The 20,186-nt window shown below is 43.4% G+C and overlaps 2 protein-coding genes, 1 long non-coding RNA gene and 1 pseudogene across 6 annotated transcripts; 3 read left to right on the top strand and 1 right to left on the bottom strand.

Moving 5' to 3' along the window:
* Window positions 1–6,125: 6,125 nt before the first annotated feature.
* On the bottom strand, window positions 6,126–7,338 carry LOC134214660 (heterochromatin protein 1-like). Of its 4 annotated transcripts, none has more exons than XM_062693980.1 (2): window positions 7,185–7,338; window positions 6,126–7,127 (listed from the first exon to the last, which is right to left on the bottom strand). In XM_062693980.1, exon 2 carries the CDS (start codon window positions 7,115–7,117, stop codon window positions 6,254–6,256), a length of 864 nt encoding a protein of 287 aa, XP_062549964.1. In that variant the 5' UTR covers window positions 7,118–7,127; window positions 7,185–7,338; the 3' UTR covers window positions 6,126–6,253. The 4 variants fall into 4 exon arrangements, with proteins under 4 accessions (XP_062549964.1, XP_062549965.1, XP_062549968.1 ...); XM_062693981.1 differs by having other exon boundaries at window positions 6,126–7,140; window positions 7,185–7,320; XM_062693984.1 differs by having other exon boundaries at window positions 6,126–7,143; window positions 7,185–7,312.
* A 540-nt stretch (window positions 7,339–7,878) lies between these two features.
* On the top strand, window positions 7,879–9,825 carry LOC134209667 (uncharacterized). The gene is made up of 3 exons (XR_009978771.1): window positions 7,879–8,337; window positions 8,408–9,054; window positions 9,114–9,825. It is a non-coding gene; the product is annotated as an uncharacterized LOC134209667 (long non-coding RNA).
* A 4,387-nt stretch (window positions 9,826–14,212) lies between these two features.
* LOC134209074 (rho GTPase-activating protein 100F-like) lies at window positions 14,213–17,592 on the top strand (annotated as a pseudogene).
* Window positions 17,593–18,322: 730 nt separating this feature from the next.
* On the top strand, window positions 18,323–19,572 carry LOC134209665 (rho GTPase-activating protein 100F-like). Its single transcript, XM_062685673.1, has 3 exons — window positions 18,323–18,388; window positions 18,457–19,153; window positions 19,216–19,572. The coding sequence occupies exons 2-3, from the start codon at window positions 18,922–18,924 to the stop codon at window positions 19,314–19,316; spliced, it is 333 nt and encodes a 110-aa protein (XP_062541657.1). The 5' UTR covers window positions 18,323–18,388; window positions 18,457–18,921; the 3' UTR covers window positions 19,317–19,572.
* The last annotated feature ends 614 nt before the right edge of the window (window positions 19,573–20,186 follow it).

Below are 20,186 nucleotides of genomic sequence, written 5' to 3'. Positions count from 1 at the left end.
GGCTGTTATGGCAGCCTATAACCATGGAGCACTTAAACGACTTCGAATTGGCTGATGACGTTGCACTCCTCGCGCAACGGCGCTCTGATATGCAGAGTAAGCTCAACGGCTTTGCCGAGCGCTCCTCCTCGGCAGGTTTAGTCATTAACGTCAACAAAACCAAATCGTTGGATGTAAACACGGAGACCCCTTCCAGTTTCACAGTAGCCGGGTAATTAGTGGAGAATGTTGAAAGCTTCCAATATCTTGGTAGCCAAATGGCGTCAGACGGCGGTACCAAGATCGACATAGGCGCACGTATCAAGAAAGCAAGGGCTGCCTTTGCGAGTTTAAGAAATATCTGGAAAAACAGGCAGATAAGTGAACGCACCAAAATACGAATTTTCAACTCTAACGTGAAATCTGTGCTGTTATACGCTAGCGAAACATGGTGTGTATCAGTGGAGAACACTCAACGGCTGCAGGTGTTCATTAACAGATGCATGCGGTATATAATTCGGGCCTGGTGGCCTCACAACTGGATCTCATACAACGAGCTCCATCGTCGTTGTCACCAGAGGCCGATAGCAACAGAAATTCGGGATCGGAGGTGGGGCTGGGTCGGCCACACTCTACGAAACGAAATCTGTAAGCAAGCATTAGAATGGAACCCAGCGGGACATCGCAGCAGAGGCAGACCCAGAGGCTCATGGCGGCGAAGCCTCAATAAAGAAATAAAAGAAGTCGACCAAAATCTAACCTGGCAACAGGTTAAAGCGATAGCCGGGCAACGCTCAGGATGGAGATCTTTCAAGTCGGCCCTTTGCACCACCGAAGGTGTACAGGATCCATAAGTAAGTAAGTAATATAGTTCGATTCCATTTTCTTAATAACTTCCAAACGCAGCCCAACTAACATTTAATGTCAATGTAAATGTTATTTCAACTCGTCTATACGGCTTCAAGCTGAATATGTGTGCTATACATATGATCAAGAACTTCTATTCAATGCTTTTACCAGCAAATCTGGCGAATCTATTCAGCTGTTTTTGACGTGCCTGCACAACTACTTTACAGCATGTTACACAATTTTTTCTCAATCTTTATTAAACCATTTAGGGCCAATTTCTTCACCTTCGCTTAACTCTTAAGCGGTGCTTACCCATACGTTTAAACCTGGTTTAAGACTTAAGCGGAGGTGAAGAAATTGGCCCTAAGTAATATAATTCGCTTCAATGGCGCTTATTCAGATTTTTTAAATCTGTTAAATAAGTTTTATACAGCCACTGAATTCAATTTGATTAAATATTATTTGGGAGGAGAGTAAATTTCGGAGTTCTTAATGTTTTTTTTTTGTGAAAGCTCAAATATCAATTTTGTTGCTACCTAGATTCGAACACCTGATCTCCTGATTCAATGGCCGCTGCTCTGTCATCACCGTCACTTTGACATATGTAAATCACAAAGAAAATTACGGATGTGCTTCTTCGCATACCCTACAGGTTGTTTTACTAACGCATTTTCAGATTCATGCTGTATAAACGTTAGAAAGAGGCCTACATGCTGCTTTCAGCACATAAGCTTAAAAATTATGCTTTCAGCATTATTTCAACCATTATTCAAACAACTGTCAGCATGTTTTGTGGGCTAACTTTTATGCATCATCAATCGCTGAAATTGTTTTTAGGCATCATTTTCTCGATCTGTATAGATGCTACTCTGCTGCTAATCGTTTAACAGTAGCCGTCAGCAGCAATAAGGCTTCTAAATGGCTTATTTTCACACTATCTGCTAGCATTAATGACAGCGCTTTGTCAGTTGCTATAAGAGCAGGTGAATACCTTTGTAGCTGCATTACAGAAATCAATAGCTCATGCATAGCTCCGGCAACAAAAATCAAATGTAAACATTGTGGTTTTGACGTTCCATACTGATAAGCTATTAAAAGAAGCAGTATAAGGTTTACTTAAACGTTCTGTAATCTTCAAAGATACAGAAGTTGCTTAAAAGCTTCGTTAGTTCATTTATAGTGCCATTACGTTACACTGTTAGTGTTATAACAACAGTGAAAACGTTTTCATTATGAATGCTACTCATCGTAATATGGGAAGTTACTAACAAGCAACCTAATTACATACATGAGCTCTTAACCGATAAACTTTGTTGCTAATTCAGGCAGAGCTGTTTTATGACTATATGAAAACTGCATAAACGATAAAAGATGAAATATATTCGGCACAAACTGACTAGCTGATAGATATTTGGGTAATAGTCGAGTTGAAGTTTAAGGGATTATTCGCGGAGGCTTTTCTTTTATTCAGCATTGGCTGCTTTTATTCAAATATTATACAGCCAAAGGCTAGAAGTTGAAGCTTTTAGCATCAAAATTGTTAGTTGGGAGTGGTTTATCGTTATCAAATTCAATAGTGATCAAAAAGGCTTTGTCCCCTGTCGAATGCAACTTGTTGTTGCGAGAAAATCTGTCAAGAATTACTATATAAAAAAGTGGCTAATGTTTTTCGGTTTTCGTGTGCTTACACACACGCATACACACGGACAGACAGACATTTGTTCAGCTCGACGAGCTGAGTCGATTGGTATATAACATCATGGGTCTCAGAGACTTCTATAAAAAGTTCGATTCTGGAGTGAAATGATAGCCTTTCGTGGCCTTTCGGTACAACTTTGTTGTACGAGAAAGGCAAACATAGTAGAGGCAACTAGCAACCCTACACGGTTAGAAAAAAGTACTTAATATTAGGTACTTTTCATTCAAATCGGGGGTTCAGTGTGGGAACCTAAAATAAAGTATTTTTTTTAAATTAAATTCACTCAGTATTAAGCAAAATATACTCAATTTTAAATAGAAACTAACCAAAAGTTAGGTAAATTTCACTCAACTTTTGTAAACATGAGGTGACTTAACGTTGGGTTCCCATACTTCACTGCCCTTGTTGAGTGGTTTTGCTCTTCATTTTAAGACAACAAAGGGAAGAGGGAGGGAGATGCAAGTGTAAAAAGTACCTAAAATTAAGTACTTCTTTCTAACCGTGTAGTAACTAAAATATCTTTTCTAATACATACACAGGATTTTGTTTTTACACGATTTTTTTTCGCCACCAAACTTCGCAACATGTTTCAAAAAATCCAGAATAAATCAAAGAAAAATCACCATGATGATTAATGCACGTTAAAAATTTAGGATGAGTGGAAAATTGAGAAAATGTAAATCGCGTAAAAACAAAATCCAGTGTACAACACTATATAGTTATACAGTAAAACCTCCATGAGTCGATGTTCTATGCCTCGATATCGACTCATGGAAGCAAACTATTCCATATCAAAAAACTCAAAGGTGCAGCCCAATCGGGTTGTACGCAAAGGTGACGTTGAACTACGTAGCTGTATGTAATGTACAGGTTTTCGATTTTCTGTTCGATGAGACCAAAACAAGCGTGTTTCAAGCCCAGGGTGAATCTGTTTTCGCTGTTTATCCTGCTCTCCTGAAATTGAGTGAGATTTTAGACTAGCATTTAAAAAGGATGATAAAAATATTTTTTTCAAATAAACGAGGATGAATAACACTCTCAAGCGATCACATATCCAAATTATCAATTAATAAAAACTCGCTAGAGAGTAAGAATCGTTCGATAATTGTATCTTGATTCGAAGCATTATTGGTGAAAGCTACTTTTGAACTTTTTTCCCTACATAACACCAAAACACAATGCCAAACATTCGATTGAGCTTCATTGTTTACATTAAATTGGTATTAGATTAGTTTGGTTTCCATTAAAATAATAATTTTGTGTTGCAAGATTTGAAAAATTATCGCCGATAACAACTCGCCTACTTTTCACACCTGCGAAATTATCAAATGATAATTCCAAAAATCTGGCTGATAGTGTACCGCTGCGCTGCCTTGGCCGCTGCTTGACAGTTTGAGAGTTTATTGATAATAATTATCATTCCTTCACGTGAGGAGTCGGACTTTGCATTTACTCCAGCAGACACCAAGAGCCGAAGAAAGATTACCAGAACGCATTTACCGCATTAATTTGACGTCTATGCCGGGTTGAGGTTCTCAGTTAGCCTTGAGAACAAAGGCGCAGAATCCGGAGATGGCGAGATCGATTCTCGATCCGATCTAGGATGTTTCGGGTGGGAAACATTCTCACACCCTAGGCATAGTGTATCCATTGTATTTACCACACAAGATACATACTAATGCAATGGCGGGCAAGTAAAGCTTTTAATCAATAACTAAATACGAATAGATTACTAAGTTGAAAAGCAGGCCAAGTTCCAGTTGGAATGCAGTGCTATGGAAGAAGAAGCTTGCAATGCACTTATGAGATTGACTGATTCACCGAAACCAATTCCTAAACTGTTAGCAAGTTTCAATACTAAATATTATCATACGTATATATTTTAATACACTGGAGTAATTTTTTACGCGGATGATATTGGCCACGTAAATTAAAACAAAGTTAAACCCCGCGTAAAAATTAAAGTATGTTTGAATGAACCGCAGAAATCCCGAAAATCGAGTGAAAAAAAATCGCATAAAAAGCGATTCGTGTAAAAACAACCGCGTAAAAAACGACTTCAGTGTACATCGGGAATGAAGCGTTGACTCTTCCTTGATCGAATGGTTCAAGAAAATTGAAAATCCATCGAGAAATGGCTGAGATATTAATTTTCGTGACGTTTTTCGATTTTTTGCAATTTTTAAGTGTACCCCTATATAGAAAAGACAGACGTAGTTCTACGTCAAAATATTTTCTTGGTTACTATGATGGTCCCTTCAAACAGCTTTCCAAGGGTTTTATATTCCACATATCGATATTTCCATGAGTCGATGGTCCCTTCAATATCGACTCATGGAGGTTTGACTGTAGTTAAAGTTTTATAAGACCTTAGTGTTGAAACTACATTGATAATAAACAACACTATGCTAGCGCAATGACAATAACAGACCTGAAGAAAGGACTCGACAAATAATCAAAGACTAATTACCTAAGTATGTCGTACGTACATAACACTAAGATGTTTAAACTGAACTAAAACTTCATCATTATTGACTGACTTGACTGACCAAAGCACTTTCCTGAAAATTTCCAAGAAGAATATGTGAGCTGATTCCTACAGTCCGGTGTTTATTTGGTCAACGTAGACTAATTCTTCCGGCATAATTCGCGAATGCGAAAGTAATGCCTCTACTCACTCTTATGGAAAAATCTCATTGTTATCTGTCAGACTGTGCGTGAAACATGGACGCCAATCACCCCTTCTTGTTCCTCTACAGTAAAATCTCAAATCCCATAAGGAACTGCCAGACTGTGCGTGAAGAATCTACCTTCGTAGTCGCGAATCACTTGTTAATTTTCAAAAAACCTATCCACCCCGATCATAGCAATCCAAAGGGGCAAAAAAAATGCGAATATGGGCACAACATAATTATAACAACATATTATAAGAAAATTATTTTGAGCTTTTTAGTGGAATGTTTTCACCTGTCATAAGACGAGTTTGAACAATCCCATTGAATTCCACCACTTAATTGTATCCTGACAGATACGTATTTCGACCTCAACAGTAAGGCCGTCTTCAGTGTCTTGTACTTGACTCGACTCGAGTCAAGTACAAGACACTGAAGACGGCCTTACTGTTGAGGTCGAAATACGTATCTGTCAGGATACAATTAAGTGGTGGAATTCAATGGGATTGTTCAAACTCGTCTTATGACAGGTGAACATATTATAGGTTAAAGATCATCTAGTGATAAAAAGAAGGAAGATTTCACTTTTGAATGCAATCATTATTTTCGTAAAAAAAGAAAGGCTAAATATAGGTTGAATAATATTAAAATGATCAAAAATAAAGCAAAATGTTATTTTTGGAGAAGTTACCTATAGGGAAAAGACGGCTTTGGCAGGTTTTGTTCTATTATTGGCAGGGGGTTTTTGTCGACCGAATTTTATGAAATTTGGCTACAATATTCTTTGATATACCAAGAATGTTTAGGCCAAATTTGACCATAATCTGTCATAAAAACTCCCCTGACAATAATAGAACAAAACCTGCCAAAGCCGTCATTCACCCTACCCAAATTTAATTGTTTTTATAAATAATAAAACGCAAAAGTTATGGAACAGCATTTAATACAAAAAAGCTCAGCTAGAACAATGTTAAAATAAGTGTTCTTTAGTCAATATTTCGATACAAAACAAAAAGTTGAATTCAATGCAAGTGATAAATACCTGTACGGATATTTAATTTCGTGGTCTCTTAGCGCCGCTCTTCTGATTCCAGATAATACGATTCTCGTAGAATTCAATCATCATTTCAGGAACAAACTTACGAACCTCGGCAGACGGGATCATTTCCATTTCGGGGTTCTCCTGAAACTTCACCAGAAAACACAATTTTCCACCTTCTTCCGTGATACCAACCAAGCTGTCAACGGTATATCTGCGCTCGAACCCGTTCAATTCTTCGCTTACTCTGGATGGTCCCGGCGCGGGTTCAGAATGTTGCTGGTTCAATTTTGGGCGTTTCGGCTGACGTTTCTTTACGTCTTTTTGCTTTTCCACTTTAACCTCTTCCTGATTATTAAGACTTTCCTTTAATTGTTCCTTCGGAGAATCGTCGGGTTGTTTGCTCATCTTCTCAGATGCAATTGTTGCCGACGACTTCTCAACATCAATGGTAACTTTTTCTGCTGGTCCTTCATTTGCATTCGCATCCTTAGTTTCCTTCGGCCCATCATCCAAAGGTAGTGATTTAGATGATCTGCCCCGCTTCCTTGATCCATCGCCTTTTGCATTGGCTTGTTCACCCTCCGAAGGCAATGATTTGGATGACCTATCTCGTTTCTTTGGTCCTTCTTCCTTTGCATCCACTGCATCATTATCCGATGGTAATGCTTTAGATGCCCTTCCTCGTTTCTTCAATTTAGCATCTGCCTTCTCCTCAAGAAACTGTTTCAGCAGAGCGTCACATTTGAGATTTCCCTCCGGTTCCCAAGTGTTCTGCGAATCATCGCACCCGGTCCATTTGATCAGATATTGAACAACGCCCCTTCGGATACGTTTGTCCACAACTTTTTCGACCACGTATTGCTCTCCTGTCGCCATGATCAATTGCCTATCGGATTAAACTTCTTCTAAACATAATCTTTGCTGTTTAAAAATAGATACTCACCGTTAAAATTTTTTATTGAATAAAAACAAATTAATCTGAATGGAAATTTTTTAGACGCTTTTTATTTATCGAGCAGATCGAGGCAGATAAAAAGGATTAAAAAAGAAAAAGAGGAAAACGAAATTGTCGATATTTTTGCTTCGATATTAACACGGTTAGGAAAAAGTACCTAAGAGTAAAATCAGCAGTGATTCAAATCGTTCGGGGCTGTCAGTTTGAATATGAATCTGAAACATTAATTTTCCCAGCAGCTGTTCTAGATTCAGTTTTTATACCAGTCAACTGTCAAAAAAATAAAACTGGTATAACGCTCCGTTCTATTTTCTGCAGATTTGAACCACGATTGAATCACGAGATTCAAATATTTTTCAATTGTTTTGGTGTATGGATGCGTCATTTTATCTACGGATCAATCCACTTTGCAATTCCGGCGCCTTTCTTGGCAGTAACATAATGATTTCAATTAATTGAAAATTTGAAAACATGAATAGAACACTGCTGGGGAAACCAACGAGTTTGTTCTATTTTGCTCCAGATTCAAACTAGAATAGTGGTCGAAAATTTAGAATGAAACTGAATCACTCCTGATTTCACCCTAAGTTTAGTACTATTTTGTCTTGTCGACTATACCCAGAAAACAATTTGTGAGATGTTAGATGCTGGTTAGGTAGGTTAGATATGCTCTTTAAAAAAACATAACCATGTTCATGCTTTTATGCTGATACCGTTTTTCTTCTTCCAGTTCTTGTTCGACAATGACAACGGCTCCGCGAGGCAGTGGAAATCAAAAACAATATTCAGAGCTCAATTAGTGGAAAAAAACCGTAATCGCGTGTTCGAACGGTCATTTATAATGCGCGAGATTGTGCGTTCCCTAGCAGGGGGATTCTAAGCAGTTCGAGACAGCGGGTTTCCTTTATTCGCGTGTTTGTGCTCATCAGGAGATGTGCATCCGGAGTAAATATTAAATACATAGTGCAAAACATCCTCCAAAGGTTGCTGTGGAGAAGTTGAGAATATTCTCGCTGGGGCCAATGCCCTGATGCAGTTCTCTCCCGCCACGGTGCCATTAGCACTTAGTGCTGCAGCAAAAATGTCGGCGTTCCTTTTCGGATCCTCGTCTTCGATTTTTATTTTCTATACTATCAAAAAGGTTGATTGCTATACATTGATTGCTTCAAGAGTGTCATAATCAAATAGTTTTGTTTTGAATTTATTTGCAGTTACCACCATCGACCAGACCAATGCGTTCTATGCTGATATTGTGTAGGAGGACCCTGCTCCGGAGACTGAACCGGCTAGTAAAAAAGGAGCAAGCATCTCCGTTGGCGCTGATAAATAATATTGTGGCTTCAGGAGCAGAATCATCTTGAGGAACAGCGACAATGCACAACGATTGGTGCCAATCCATACGGCACCGTCACTGGTCCATTTGTGATTACCGTTTTCGCAACCCATCTGATTCATGAAGGCCGTAAAATCTGACGTTCGCTTCTGGCAGCAGGACCCAAACTTAAGGCCCTCGTGGAAGATTGGCACCCCGGATGAAACACACATTTTGGTCGTTTTTGGTTCCCTCGAACGAGTAAGTGCAACCGCCATGTTTGCATGTCGTTCCGGGTTATATCTCCGTCGGATCGGATATGTTTTTAACCAGAGCAGGGCCTACAGGAAGATTATCGATTTGACTTTTGAAAGCCGGTGCTACAAAAAATGTCGTTGGCGCTGATAAATAATATCATTGTGGCTTCAGGGACAGAATCATCTTGAGGAACAGCGACAATGCACCAGAGAAGCAAACGCTTGCCTCAAAGCGGAAGATCAGCGGTCGACTGAGGAAGGAATTTGAAGCCAATCCGAATCGGTTCAAGTGAGTAGTACCTTTTGTGAATGATTTATTATTTTCGTCACATTTGGTGTTGGTCTTAGGGCAAATTACGGCTGTAACATTTCAATTGTTGGCTCCAAACGAACACTTTTGGGATTTCGATAGGAATCCCTCTGGAATTTCTATTGAAATCCTGGGATTTTCGATACTCTGGGACTTTTGATTAGATATTTCGATAGAAAACCCGGGATTCTAAGAATCCATCTGGGTTCCCGATGGGAATAATTTTAGGATTACTAAAAGAACAAAGTTTCTGAAATTCCTACGGAAATACTTCTGAGATTTTGAAAGGAATCTTTTTGAGATTTTTAAGGGAATTCCTACGGAAGTCTTTCTTGGATTTCTAAGGAAACATTTGGGATTTCGACGGAAATACTTGCGAGATTTCAACGGAAACCCTTCTGGAGTGTCGATAGGAATCTTTTTGGGATTTCGAAGGCAATACTTTTGAGATTTCGACGGAAATACTTCCGAAATTTTGATACGAACCCTTGAGAATCTGATACAAACCCTCTTGGGACTTTTTTAGGATTACGAAGAGATAACTTTTGGGATATCGACGGGAGTAATTCCGAGATTTAAGCTCTGAGATTTTGACAAGAATACTTCCAAGATTTCGAAATGAAACCTCTTAGGATTCCAATGGAAATGTTTCGAAGGTCTCAATGGGAATTCTTTTGGAATTTAGAAAAGAAAACTTTTGGGATGTCGACGGAAATACTTCCGATATTTCAACGGAAATCCTTCTGAAGTGTCGATAGGAATTCTTCTGAAGTGTCGATGGGAATCCTTTTGGGATTTCGAAAGCAATACTTTTAATATTTCATCGGAAATACTTGAGATTTCAATGGGAATCATTTTGGGATTGCGAAAAGATTTTTTGGGATCACAAAGGATAACTTTTGGGGTACCGACAGGAATATTGCCAGTGATGGACTTAATTCCAAATTAAAAGATTACTTTAATAAAGAATTATAAAATAGACGGGAATATTTTGATAGCAAACGCTCTTGGGGATTCGACTCATTTGGAGTTCCTAGAAATTGAATTGAGAATTTATTCAGGAGATCCTCTGGGAACTACACCAGAAATTCATCAGCATGTTCCTTTAGCATTTCCTCTAATATTTACTCCAACAGTTCCTCCGGGAAATGCTCCAAGCGTTTCTAAGAATTCCTCCAGGAGTTCCACTAGGAATTCCACCATCAGCTCCTCTGAGAATTGCTGCAAAAGTTTCCTTGGGGATCCCACCAGAAATTTATCTGGGAATTCATCCAGGAGTTCCTCCGAGAATCTCCCCAACAGTTCCTCTGGAAATTCCTCCAGCAGTTCTTCTAGGAATTGCTCCAGCAGTTCCTCTGGGAAATGCTACAAAAATTGCTCTGGGAATTGCTCCATAAGTTCCTAAGTTCCTCAAGGAGTTCCACTGGGAATAACCCCAGACTCTCATTTGGAGTCCCTCCAGGAGTTCTAAGAAATTCAATTGGGAATTCCTCCAGCAGTTCTTCTGGGATTTCATCTAGCAGTTCCTATGGGAATTGCCACAGAAGTTCCTCTGGGAATTCCTTCAGCTTCAAATTGCTCCAGGAGTTACTCTGGGAATTGCTTCAATTTCGTGTAGGAATTCCTCCAGGTGTTCCTATGGAAATTCCTCCAGCAGTTCCTCTGGCTATTGCAACAGAAGTTCCTTTGGGAATTAGCATTAGCGTTGTTACGGTATACTTCGTAGATTGGACACTAGTGATACTCATGTTTCTTTTATAATCCTTATCCAGATTGCTGTCAGAAATCAAGGTGGGAAGTAATCCTTATTTCAATCTAAGATAAAAATGACAAAAGCATGAGGATTACTACTCCCGGCCACGCCCATCTTTACCGTAACTAGGGATAGGGAAGGAAATGTTGATGTAAAACTTACTTAGTGAGAGGCCCCCGACTTGGCGACGCCCTCATATGTTCTACAGAGTTGGTGGTTAGGTAGGTCATGGAGGTTTGCCTCAAGCTGGCAATTAGACCAATAGCATATGTTGTTTATGTGTTTCTAATTTAAACTCTTGCCAGCCGGCTGTCGAAGTTCCTACTGAAGTTCCTTTGGGAATTACTCCAAAAGTTCCTAAGTTCCTCTAGGAGTTCCACTGGGATAATCCCAGATACTCATTTGGAGTTCCTTTAGAAATTAAATTGGGAATTCCTCCAGTTCCTTTGGGGATTTCACCAGAAATTCATCTGGAAATTCCTGCAGGAGTTCCTCTCGGAATTCCTTCAGCATTCCTTCTGAGAATTACTCCGAAAGTTCCTCCGGGAGTTTATTCCAAAGTTCCTCCAGGAGATCTTCTGCGAATCCTTCCAGAAATTCATCTGGGTTTTGCTCCAGCAGTTCCTTCGTGAAATGCTCCAAGAGTTTCTAAGGATTCAGCAGTTCCTCTGGGAATGATTCCCATTTCCCAAGGTTCCCAAGGTTTCCCAAGATTCCCATTCCTCTGGAAATGGTTCTTGGAAGAATATCCTAAGGAACTCCTGGAGGAACCTTTGAAGGAACTCCTAGAGGAATCTCTCAAAGAACTCCTGAAGGAATCTCAGGAGGGATTCCTGTGGGAATCACCGCATGAATTCCTGGGAGCATCTCCGAAATAATTCTTGGAGGAATCTCCGAAGGAACTCCTGAAGAGTTTTCTTCCTCAGAAGGATTTCCTGGAGAAATCTCAGAAGGGTTTCCTGAAGGTATCTCAGACGGATTTCCTGGAAAATCTACGTATTCCTGGAGGAATCTACGTAGGAACTCATGGAGGAATCTCCGGAAGAAATCCTGAACAAATCTCCGAAGGAACTGCTGCAGGAATCTTCGAAGGAGCTCCTGAATGAATCTCCGAAGAAACACCTGAGAGGATCTCCGATGGAAGTTCTGCAGGAATCTCCGAATAAACTCATGGAGGAATCTCCGAAGGAACTCCTGAGGGAATCTCCGATGGAACTTTTGGAGGAATCTCCGAAGGAACTCCTGAAGAGTTTTCTTCCTCAGAAGCATTTCGTGGAGGAATCTTAGAAGGGTTTCCTGAAGGTATCTCAGACGGATTTCCTGGAAAAATCTTCCAGGAGTTCTTGCAAGAATCTCCGAAGAAACTCCTCCAGAAATCTCTGAAGGAACTGCTTCAGGAATCTCCGAGTGAACTTCTGCAAGAATCTTCAAAATAACTCTTGGATGAATCTCCGAAGGATTCCATGTAGGAATCTCCGAAGGAACTTGTTGACGGGTCTCCGATGAAACTTCATGAGGAATCTTCATAAGAATCCCTGGAGGAATCGCCGAAAGTGCTCCTGGAGGAATCTCTGAAGAAACTGCTGCAGGAATCTCCGATGGAACTCCTGCAGGAATCTCCGAATGATCTTCTGCAAGAATCTTCGAAGGAACTGTTGGATGAATCTCCGAAGGATTCCATGTAGAAATCTCCGAAAGAACTCATGTAGGAATCTCCGAAGGAACTTCTTGACGGGTCTCCGATGAAACTTCTAGAGGAATCTTCATAAGAATCCCTGGAGGAATCGCCGAAAGTGCTCCCGGAGAAATCTCCGAAGAAACTGCTGCAGGAATCTCCGATGGAACTCCTGCAGGAATCTCCGAATGATCTTCTGCAAGAATCTTCGAAGGAACTCTTGGATGAAACTTCGAAGGAATCCATGTAGAAATTTCCGAAAGAGGCCATGTAGGAATCTCCGAAGGAGCTACTGGAGGGGTCTCCGATGAAACTTCTGGAGGAATCTTCATAAGAATCCCTGGAGTAATCGCTGACGGAGCTCCTGAAGGAATCTCCGAAGGAACACCTGAGGGGATCTCCGATGGAAGTTCTGGAGGAATCTACGAAGGAACTCATGGAGGAATCTCCGAAGGAAATCCTGGACAAATCTCCGAAGGAACTGCTGCAGAAATATTTGAAGGAATCTCCGAAGAAACACCTGAGGGAATCTCCGATGGAAATTCTGGAGGTATCTCCGACGGAACTCCTGAAGAGCTTTCTTCCTCAGAAGGATTTCCTGGAGGAATCTTAGAAGGGTTTCCTGAAGGTATCTCAGACGAATTTCCTGGAAAAATCTTCCAAGAATTCTTTCAAGAAGCTCCGAAGAAACTCCTGCGGGAATCTCCGAATGATCTTCTGCAAGAATCTTCGAAGGAACTGTCGGATGAATCTCCGAAGGAATCCATGTAGGAATCTCCGAAAAAAAATCATGTAGGAATCTCTGAAGGAACTTCTGGAGGGGTCTCCGATGAAACTTCTGGAGGAATCTCCATAAGAATCCCTGGACTAATCGCCGAAGGAGCTCCTGGAGGAATCTCTGAAGGAACTGCTGCAGGAATCTTCGAAGGAGCTCCTGAAGGAATCTCGAAGGAACACCTGAGGGGTTCTGCTATGGAAGTTCTGGAGGAATCTCCGAAGAAACTCATGGAGGAATCTCCGAAGGAACTCCTAGAGGAATCTCCGAAGGAACTCATGCTGGAATCTCTGAAGAAACTCCTGAGGGGATCTCTGATGTAACTTCTGGAAGAATCGCCGAAGGAACTCCTGGAGCAATCTTCTTCTTGCGAGAAGCTCCGAAGAAGCTCCTGCAGGAATCTCCGAAGGAACTCCTACAAGAATCTCCGAAGGAACTCCTGCAAGAATCTCCGAAGGAACTCCTGCAGGAATCTCCGAATGAACTTCTGCAAGAATCTTCAAAGAAACTCTTGGATGAACCTCCGAAGGATTCCATGTAGAAATCTCCGAAAGAACTCAAGTAGCAATCTCCGAAGGAACTTGTTGACGGATCTCCGATGAAACTTCTGGAAGAATCTTCATAAGAATCCCTGGAAGAATCGCCGAAAGTGCTCCTGGAGGAATCTCCTAAGGAACACCTGAGGGGATCTCCGATGGAACTTCTGGAGGAATCTCCGGAAGAACTCCTGGAGGAATCTCCGAAGTAACTGCTGCAGGATTCTCCGAAGGAACTCCTGGAGGAATATCCGAAAGAACTCATGTTGGAATCACTGAAGAAACTCCGGAGGGGATCTCCGATGGAACTTCTGGAGGATTCGCCGAAGGAGCTCCTGGAGGAATTTCTGAAAGAGCTGCTGCAGGAATCTCAGAAGAAGCTCCTCGAGGCATCTTTGATGAAACATCTGAGGGGATCTCCGATGGAAGTTCTGGAGGAATCTCCGAAGGAACTCATGTAGGAATCTTCCATAGAACTGATGAAGGAATCTCCGAAGGAACTCCTGGAGGAATCTCAGAAGGATTTTCGTCCTCAGAAGGATTTCCTGGAAAATCTTCCTCCGATGGAACTCTTGCGGGGATCTCCGAAAGAACTCCTGAGGGGATCTCCGATGGAACTTCTGGAAGAATCTCCGAAGGACTCCTGCAGGAATCTTCCATGGAACTTATGGAGGAACCTCCGAAAGAACTCCTGGATTTTCTTCCTCAGAAGGATCTTCAAGGAATTCGTGGCGGAAACTCCGAAAGAACTCCTGCAGGAATCTCCGAAGGAACTGCTGCAGGATTCTCCGAAGTAACTGCTGTAGGAATCTCCGAAGGAGCTTCTGCAGGAATCTTCCATGGAACTTATTGAGGAATCTCCGAAGGAACTTCTGTAGGGATATCCGAAGGAACTCCTCGAGAAATTTCCGAAGAAACTCCTCGAGGAATCTCCGAAGGAAATCCTCGAGGTATCTTTGAAGGAAATTCTGCACGAATCTCCGAAGGAACTCCTGCAGGAATCTTCGAAGGAACTCCTGGAGGAATCTCCGAAGGAACTCATGTAGGAATCTATCAAGGAACTTCTGAGGGGATCTCCGACGGAACTTCTGGAGGCATCGCCGAAGGAATTCCTCTAGGAATCTCCGAAAGAATTCTTGGAGGAATATCCTAAGGAACTCTTGGAGGAATTTTCGAAGGAACTCCTGGAGGAATCTCTCAAGGAACTCCTGGATGTATCTCAGTACGGATTCCTGTGGGAATCACCGAATTAATTCCTTGGTGCATCTCCGAAATAATTCTTGGAGGAATCTCCGAAGGAACTCCTGAAGGGTTTTCTTCCTCAGAAGGATTTCCTGGAGGAAACTCAGAAGGGTTTTCTGGAGGTATCTCAGACGAATTTCCTGGAAAAATCTTCCAAGAATTCTTTCAAGAAGCTCCGAAGAAACTCCTGCGGGAATCTGCGAATGATCTTCTGCAAGAATCTTCGAAGGAACTATTGGATGAATCTCCGAAGGAATCCATGTATGAATCTACGAAAAAAAAATCATGTAGGAATCTCTCAAGGAACTTCTGGAGGGGTCTCCGATGAAACTTCTGGAGGAATCTCCATAAGAATCCCTGGACTAATCGCCGAAGGAGCTCCTGGAGGAATCTCTGAAGGAACTGCTGCAGGAATCTTCGAATGAGCTCCTGAAGGAATCTCCTAAGGAACACCTGAGGGGTTCTCCGATAGAAGTTCTGGAGGAATCTCCGAAGGAACTCATGGAGGAATCTCCGAAGAAACTCCTGGAGGAATCTCCGAAGGAACTCATGCTGGAATCTCTGAAGAAACTCCTGAGGGGATCTCTGATGTAACTTCTGGAAGAATCGCCGAAGGAACTCCTGGAGCAATCTTTTAAGGAACTCCTGCGGAAATGTCCGAAGGTACTCCAGCAGGAATCTTCGACCAGGGCCACCTCAATGTCCCGTCCGGAGCAGAAGCCGCCGCCAGTGGTCGTCATCACGCGGAACCGAAGAGGTATTGATCTGGATGGTTCGGACCGGGCGCCATGTTCATCGAGATCCACCAGAGTGCCGAATGGGATACGGTAGGGTAGTCTCACTCCCGTATGGGACTAGGCATCAACAGTTACAGTCCCCAGAGCGAATAGCTAGATCTGTACTACGGTCCCCGGCAGGACCAGTCAGTAGAAACACCCAGCTGGGGCTATAAACCTTTACCACCGCCGTCGGTCATTACCAAACAACCGAAGAGAACGCACTCGTACTATCAGAACGCTGCCACGCTTGAAAGTCTTGCCGAAAAGGTGCACTCGTTCTACCCAAGCGCCAACCAACGCATGTCAGCAGTAACCGGTGTCATCATGTCGCAATCCCACCAAAGGTTTCCACAGAGCGGTTCCGATCAACACCTGCCACAAGTCGAAAACGCAGACCACCAATCACTCGGGAGACACGCACTGTTACGGTCTAGCCTATAATCCGACCTTGTCCAAGCAGCTCCCATTGCCGGCGGCACATTTGACCGCTGACGTTACGAACCTCCTCTGCCATCGCGTACACCGAAATACAGTCCATCGCCACTGGGCTGGGCGCGACTGGATCCCTCCAAAGGAGCTCCATCCGGCGTTAGATTACTCCAGCGATATGGAAGCCACGTGGCCCACCCGGCCATGGTACACACGTGAGCACTCAAACACTTGGAGGTGGTCCAGAATTGTAACTCAATCCCGCGCGATCGACGCCGTGTAGCTGACCATCTGCAGGGCGAAAACGACGGAAACCTTTCAGCTCCCAAGTACTCACAGCCCAACTGAAGGGATCCTCGAGATCATCACCAGCGTTTGACCGCCAGTCCATCGATCTTTACCTCGGATTAATATCGAGCTTAGCTTGCGACGAGTACCCAGCAGTTCTGCCATCTGTGAACAGCGAGCCTCACGCGACATCCTAAATAAGAAGCGAGTGCATCGGTTCTCTTGTTCCGCTGAAAACATACATGACGTACTTAAGAACACCGAAAACATCTTCAGCAGCTGGTGGTACTTTCATGTATTCACTGCCGGTACGGTCTATATCCTCGCAACATATTGGGCCGTCGTCAATTCGTTCGCCAAGTGTCCGGCGTATGCGACAGCTGCTGAAAATGACTCAAGCTGGTCCGGGTGACGTATCAGGAACGGCAATGGCAGCCCTCACCGGCCATCAGAGCCCGGCACAAACAAATTAGTAACTATGAATTAACTATTTGTTTTGCTTTTCTTCTAACAGTGTTTGACGCAATCGAATATCCGGAATGCTATGGATCCATCTGCTTACCGGTCATGGACTCCGAGCATGTGTGAAACGTATGAAGCGCAGCAACCGATGATCCGACCGGCATTGGATTACTCCAGCGATACAGAAGCTACCATCCGATCGCGGCCCACCCGGCCATGGCAAACACGAAAGCTCGAGACAGCACTCAAACCCTTGGAAGTGGTCCAGAAATTGCCAACTTTAACTCAATCCCGCGCGATCGACCCGGGGCATGTATGGGTCTCCAGAGCCGTGTAGCTGACCGTCTGCAGGACGAAAGCGACGAAATCCTTTCAGCTCCCAAGTACTCACTGCCCATCTGAAGGGAGCCTAGAGATCTTCACCAGCGGTTCACCGCCAGTCCATAGATCTTAAGAACACCGAAAACATCTTCAGCAGCCGGTGGTACCTTCATATACTCACTGCCGGTACGGTCTATGTCCTCGCAACATATTGGGCCGTCGTCAATTCGTTCGCCAAGTGTCCGGCGTATGCGACAGCTGCTAAAATGACTCAAGCTGGTCCGGGTGACGCACCAGGATCGGCAATAGTAGCCCTCACCGTCCATCAGATCCCGGCCCCTACACCGAGCACAAAACTGATCCGCACCCACAACCCGCTCGACATCCACCCGGCCGAGTATACTAAGCTCAAGCTTGATAAGACAGGTACGACGTAACTTGTTACCAAATTAGTAACCATGAAAAATTATTTGTTTTGCTTTTCTTCTAACAGTGGTTGACGCAATCGAATGTCCGGAATGCTGTGGATCCATCTGCTTGCCGGTCGTGGACTACGGGCCACGTCGAAACCGTCTCAAGGGCAGCAACCATTGATCCGAGATTTGAATCGACCCGGGTCCCGTATGGGTCTCCGGAGCCGTATCGCTGACCGTCTGCAGGACGAAAACGACGGAAACCTTTCAGCTCCCAAGTACTCACTGCCCATCTGAAGGGAGCCTAGAGATCTTCGCCAGCGTTTGACCGCCAGTCCATCGGTCTTAAGATTCCGAAAACATCTTCAGCAGCCGGTGATACCTTCATATATTCATTGCCGGTACGGTCTATGTTCTCGCAACATATTGGGCCGTCGTCAATTCGTTCGCCAAGTGTCCGGCGTATGCGACAGCTGCTGAAAATGACTCAAGCTGGTCCGGTGGCGCACCAGGATCGGCATTGGCAGCCCTCACCGTCCATCAGAGCCCGGCACCTACACCGAGCACAAACTGCCCCGCACCCACAACCCGATCGACATCAACCCGGCCGAGTATTCTAAGCTCAAGCTAGATAAGACAGGTGAGACGGAACATGTTAACAAATTAGTTACTATGAATTAATTATTTGTTTTGCTTTTCTTCTAACAGTGATTGACGCAATCGGAATATCCGGAATGCTGTGGATCCATCTGCTTACGGTCATGGACTACGGGCCATGTGTGAAACGTATGAAGCGTAGCAACCGATGAACCGACCGGCGTTGGATTACTCGAGCGATACGGAAGCCATCATCGGATCGTGGCCCACCCGGCCATGGCATACACGAAAGCTCGAGACAGCACTCAAACCCTTGGAGGTGGTCCAGAATTTGCCAACTTTAACTCAATCCCGCGCGTTCGATCCGGGGCATGTATGGGTCTCCAGAGCCGTGTAGCTGACCGTCTGCAGGACGAAAGCGATGAAATCCTTTCAGCTCCCAAGTACTCACTGCCCATCTGAAGAGAGCCTAGAGATCTTCGCCAGCGTTTGGCCGCCAGTCCATGGACCTTAAGAACACCGAAAACATCTTCAGCAGCCGGTGGTACCTTCATATATTCACCGCCGGTACGGTCTATGACCTCGCAACATATTGGGCCGTCGTCAATTCGTTCGCCAAGTGTCCGGCGTATGCGACAGCTGCTGAAAACGACTCAAGCTGGTCCGGGTGGCGCACCAGCATCGGCAATAGCAGCCCTCACCGGCCATCAGAGCCCGGCACCTACATCGAGCACAACATTGCCACGCACCCACTATCCGATCGACATCAACCCGGCCGAGTATTCCAAGCTCAAACTGGATAAGACAGGTGAGACGGAACTTGTTAACAAATTAGTAACTATGAAATAATTATTTGTTTTGCTTTTACAGTGGTTGGCGCAATCGAATATCCGGAATGCTGTGGATCCATCTGCTTGCCGGTCGTGGACTACGGGTTACGCCTGAACCACCTCAAGTGCAGCATCCGATGATCCGAGATTTGTATTGTGTACTGGAATGCGATCGTATCCGGGTTGCTGGATGGATCGTGGGATCCTCAACATCGACACAAGCTGTGTCATAGATGTGCACTTTCACTAACTATTCTCCTGCGGCAACTGCCCGCAAGCTGCACCGGAACGGAACTTGGCCTCGGGACAGCACGGATGTTCTGTCGAAAATTCAAAACGCTGTAAAAATTGTAGGGGTTCCGTACTATTTAGTTGCTAAATATATAATTTTCCATGATCCTTTTCTTTATCGATAACTTATTTACATCCAACTGCCATTCGAGGCAGTTATGTATATGTACTTTTACTAGTACATATATATTCTGCCTCCGATGACAGCTGGGTGTAAATAAATCAACATGAAATCCCTTTTAAAACAACCCTAACCGCTGCCTAATCGCCCAAAGCGAAACATATCTAACGTTGATGTAACGTGAGTGTAACAGGTTAGATGGAATTATGCACCAAGCATAAACATACCTAACAAAAGTGTGTCATTCTAGCGTAACTTTAGCCTCACTTTACCCTAACCGTTAGAGAGCATGTTAGTGTAACTATCTCACAGGTTAGGTGCACATTATGCTAAAGTTAGAGTAACCTTCCTTGCTGGGTAGATAGTAGAATCTATAGATGAGCGAAAGCATGGCTGAGTCGATTTTTTTGCCCGTGCACACGCGCATATGACGTCACAGCCCTTAACGTTTCCATTGAACTCGTGATGTCATGCTCGTTTGGAGACACGTTTGACAGTTCGTTTGGAGACAGAGGATTTATCTTCGCTCATCTATATATTCCACTATCTATATTGTCGACGTCCTATAAATATAACTCATTGATCAAAATGCTCGGCCA

The sequence above is a fragment of the Armigeres subalbatus genome, chromosome 2 (assembly GCF_024139115.2).
Source record: "Armigeres subalbatus isolate Guangzhou_Male chromosome 2, GZ_Asu_2, whole genome shotgun sequence".
In the NCBI taxonomy this organism is placed as follows: Eukaryota; Metazoa; Arthropoda; class Insecta; order Diptera; family Culicidae; genus Armigeres; species Armigeres subalbatus.
The sequence above is the reverse complement of the archived record's forward strand: the minus strand, read 5'-3'. Positions and strand labels throughout refer to the sequence as shown.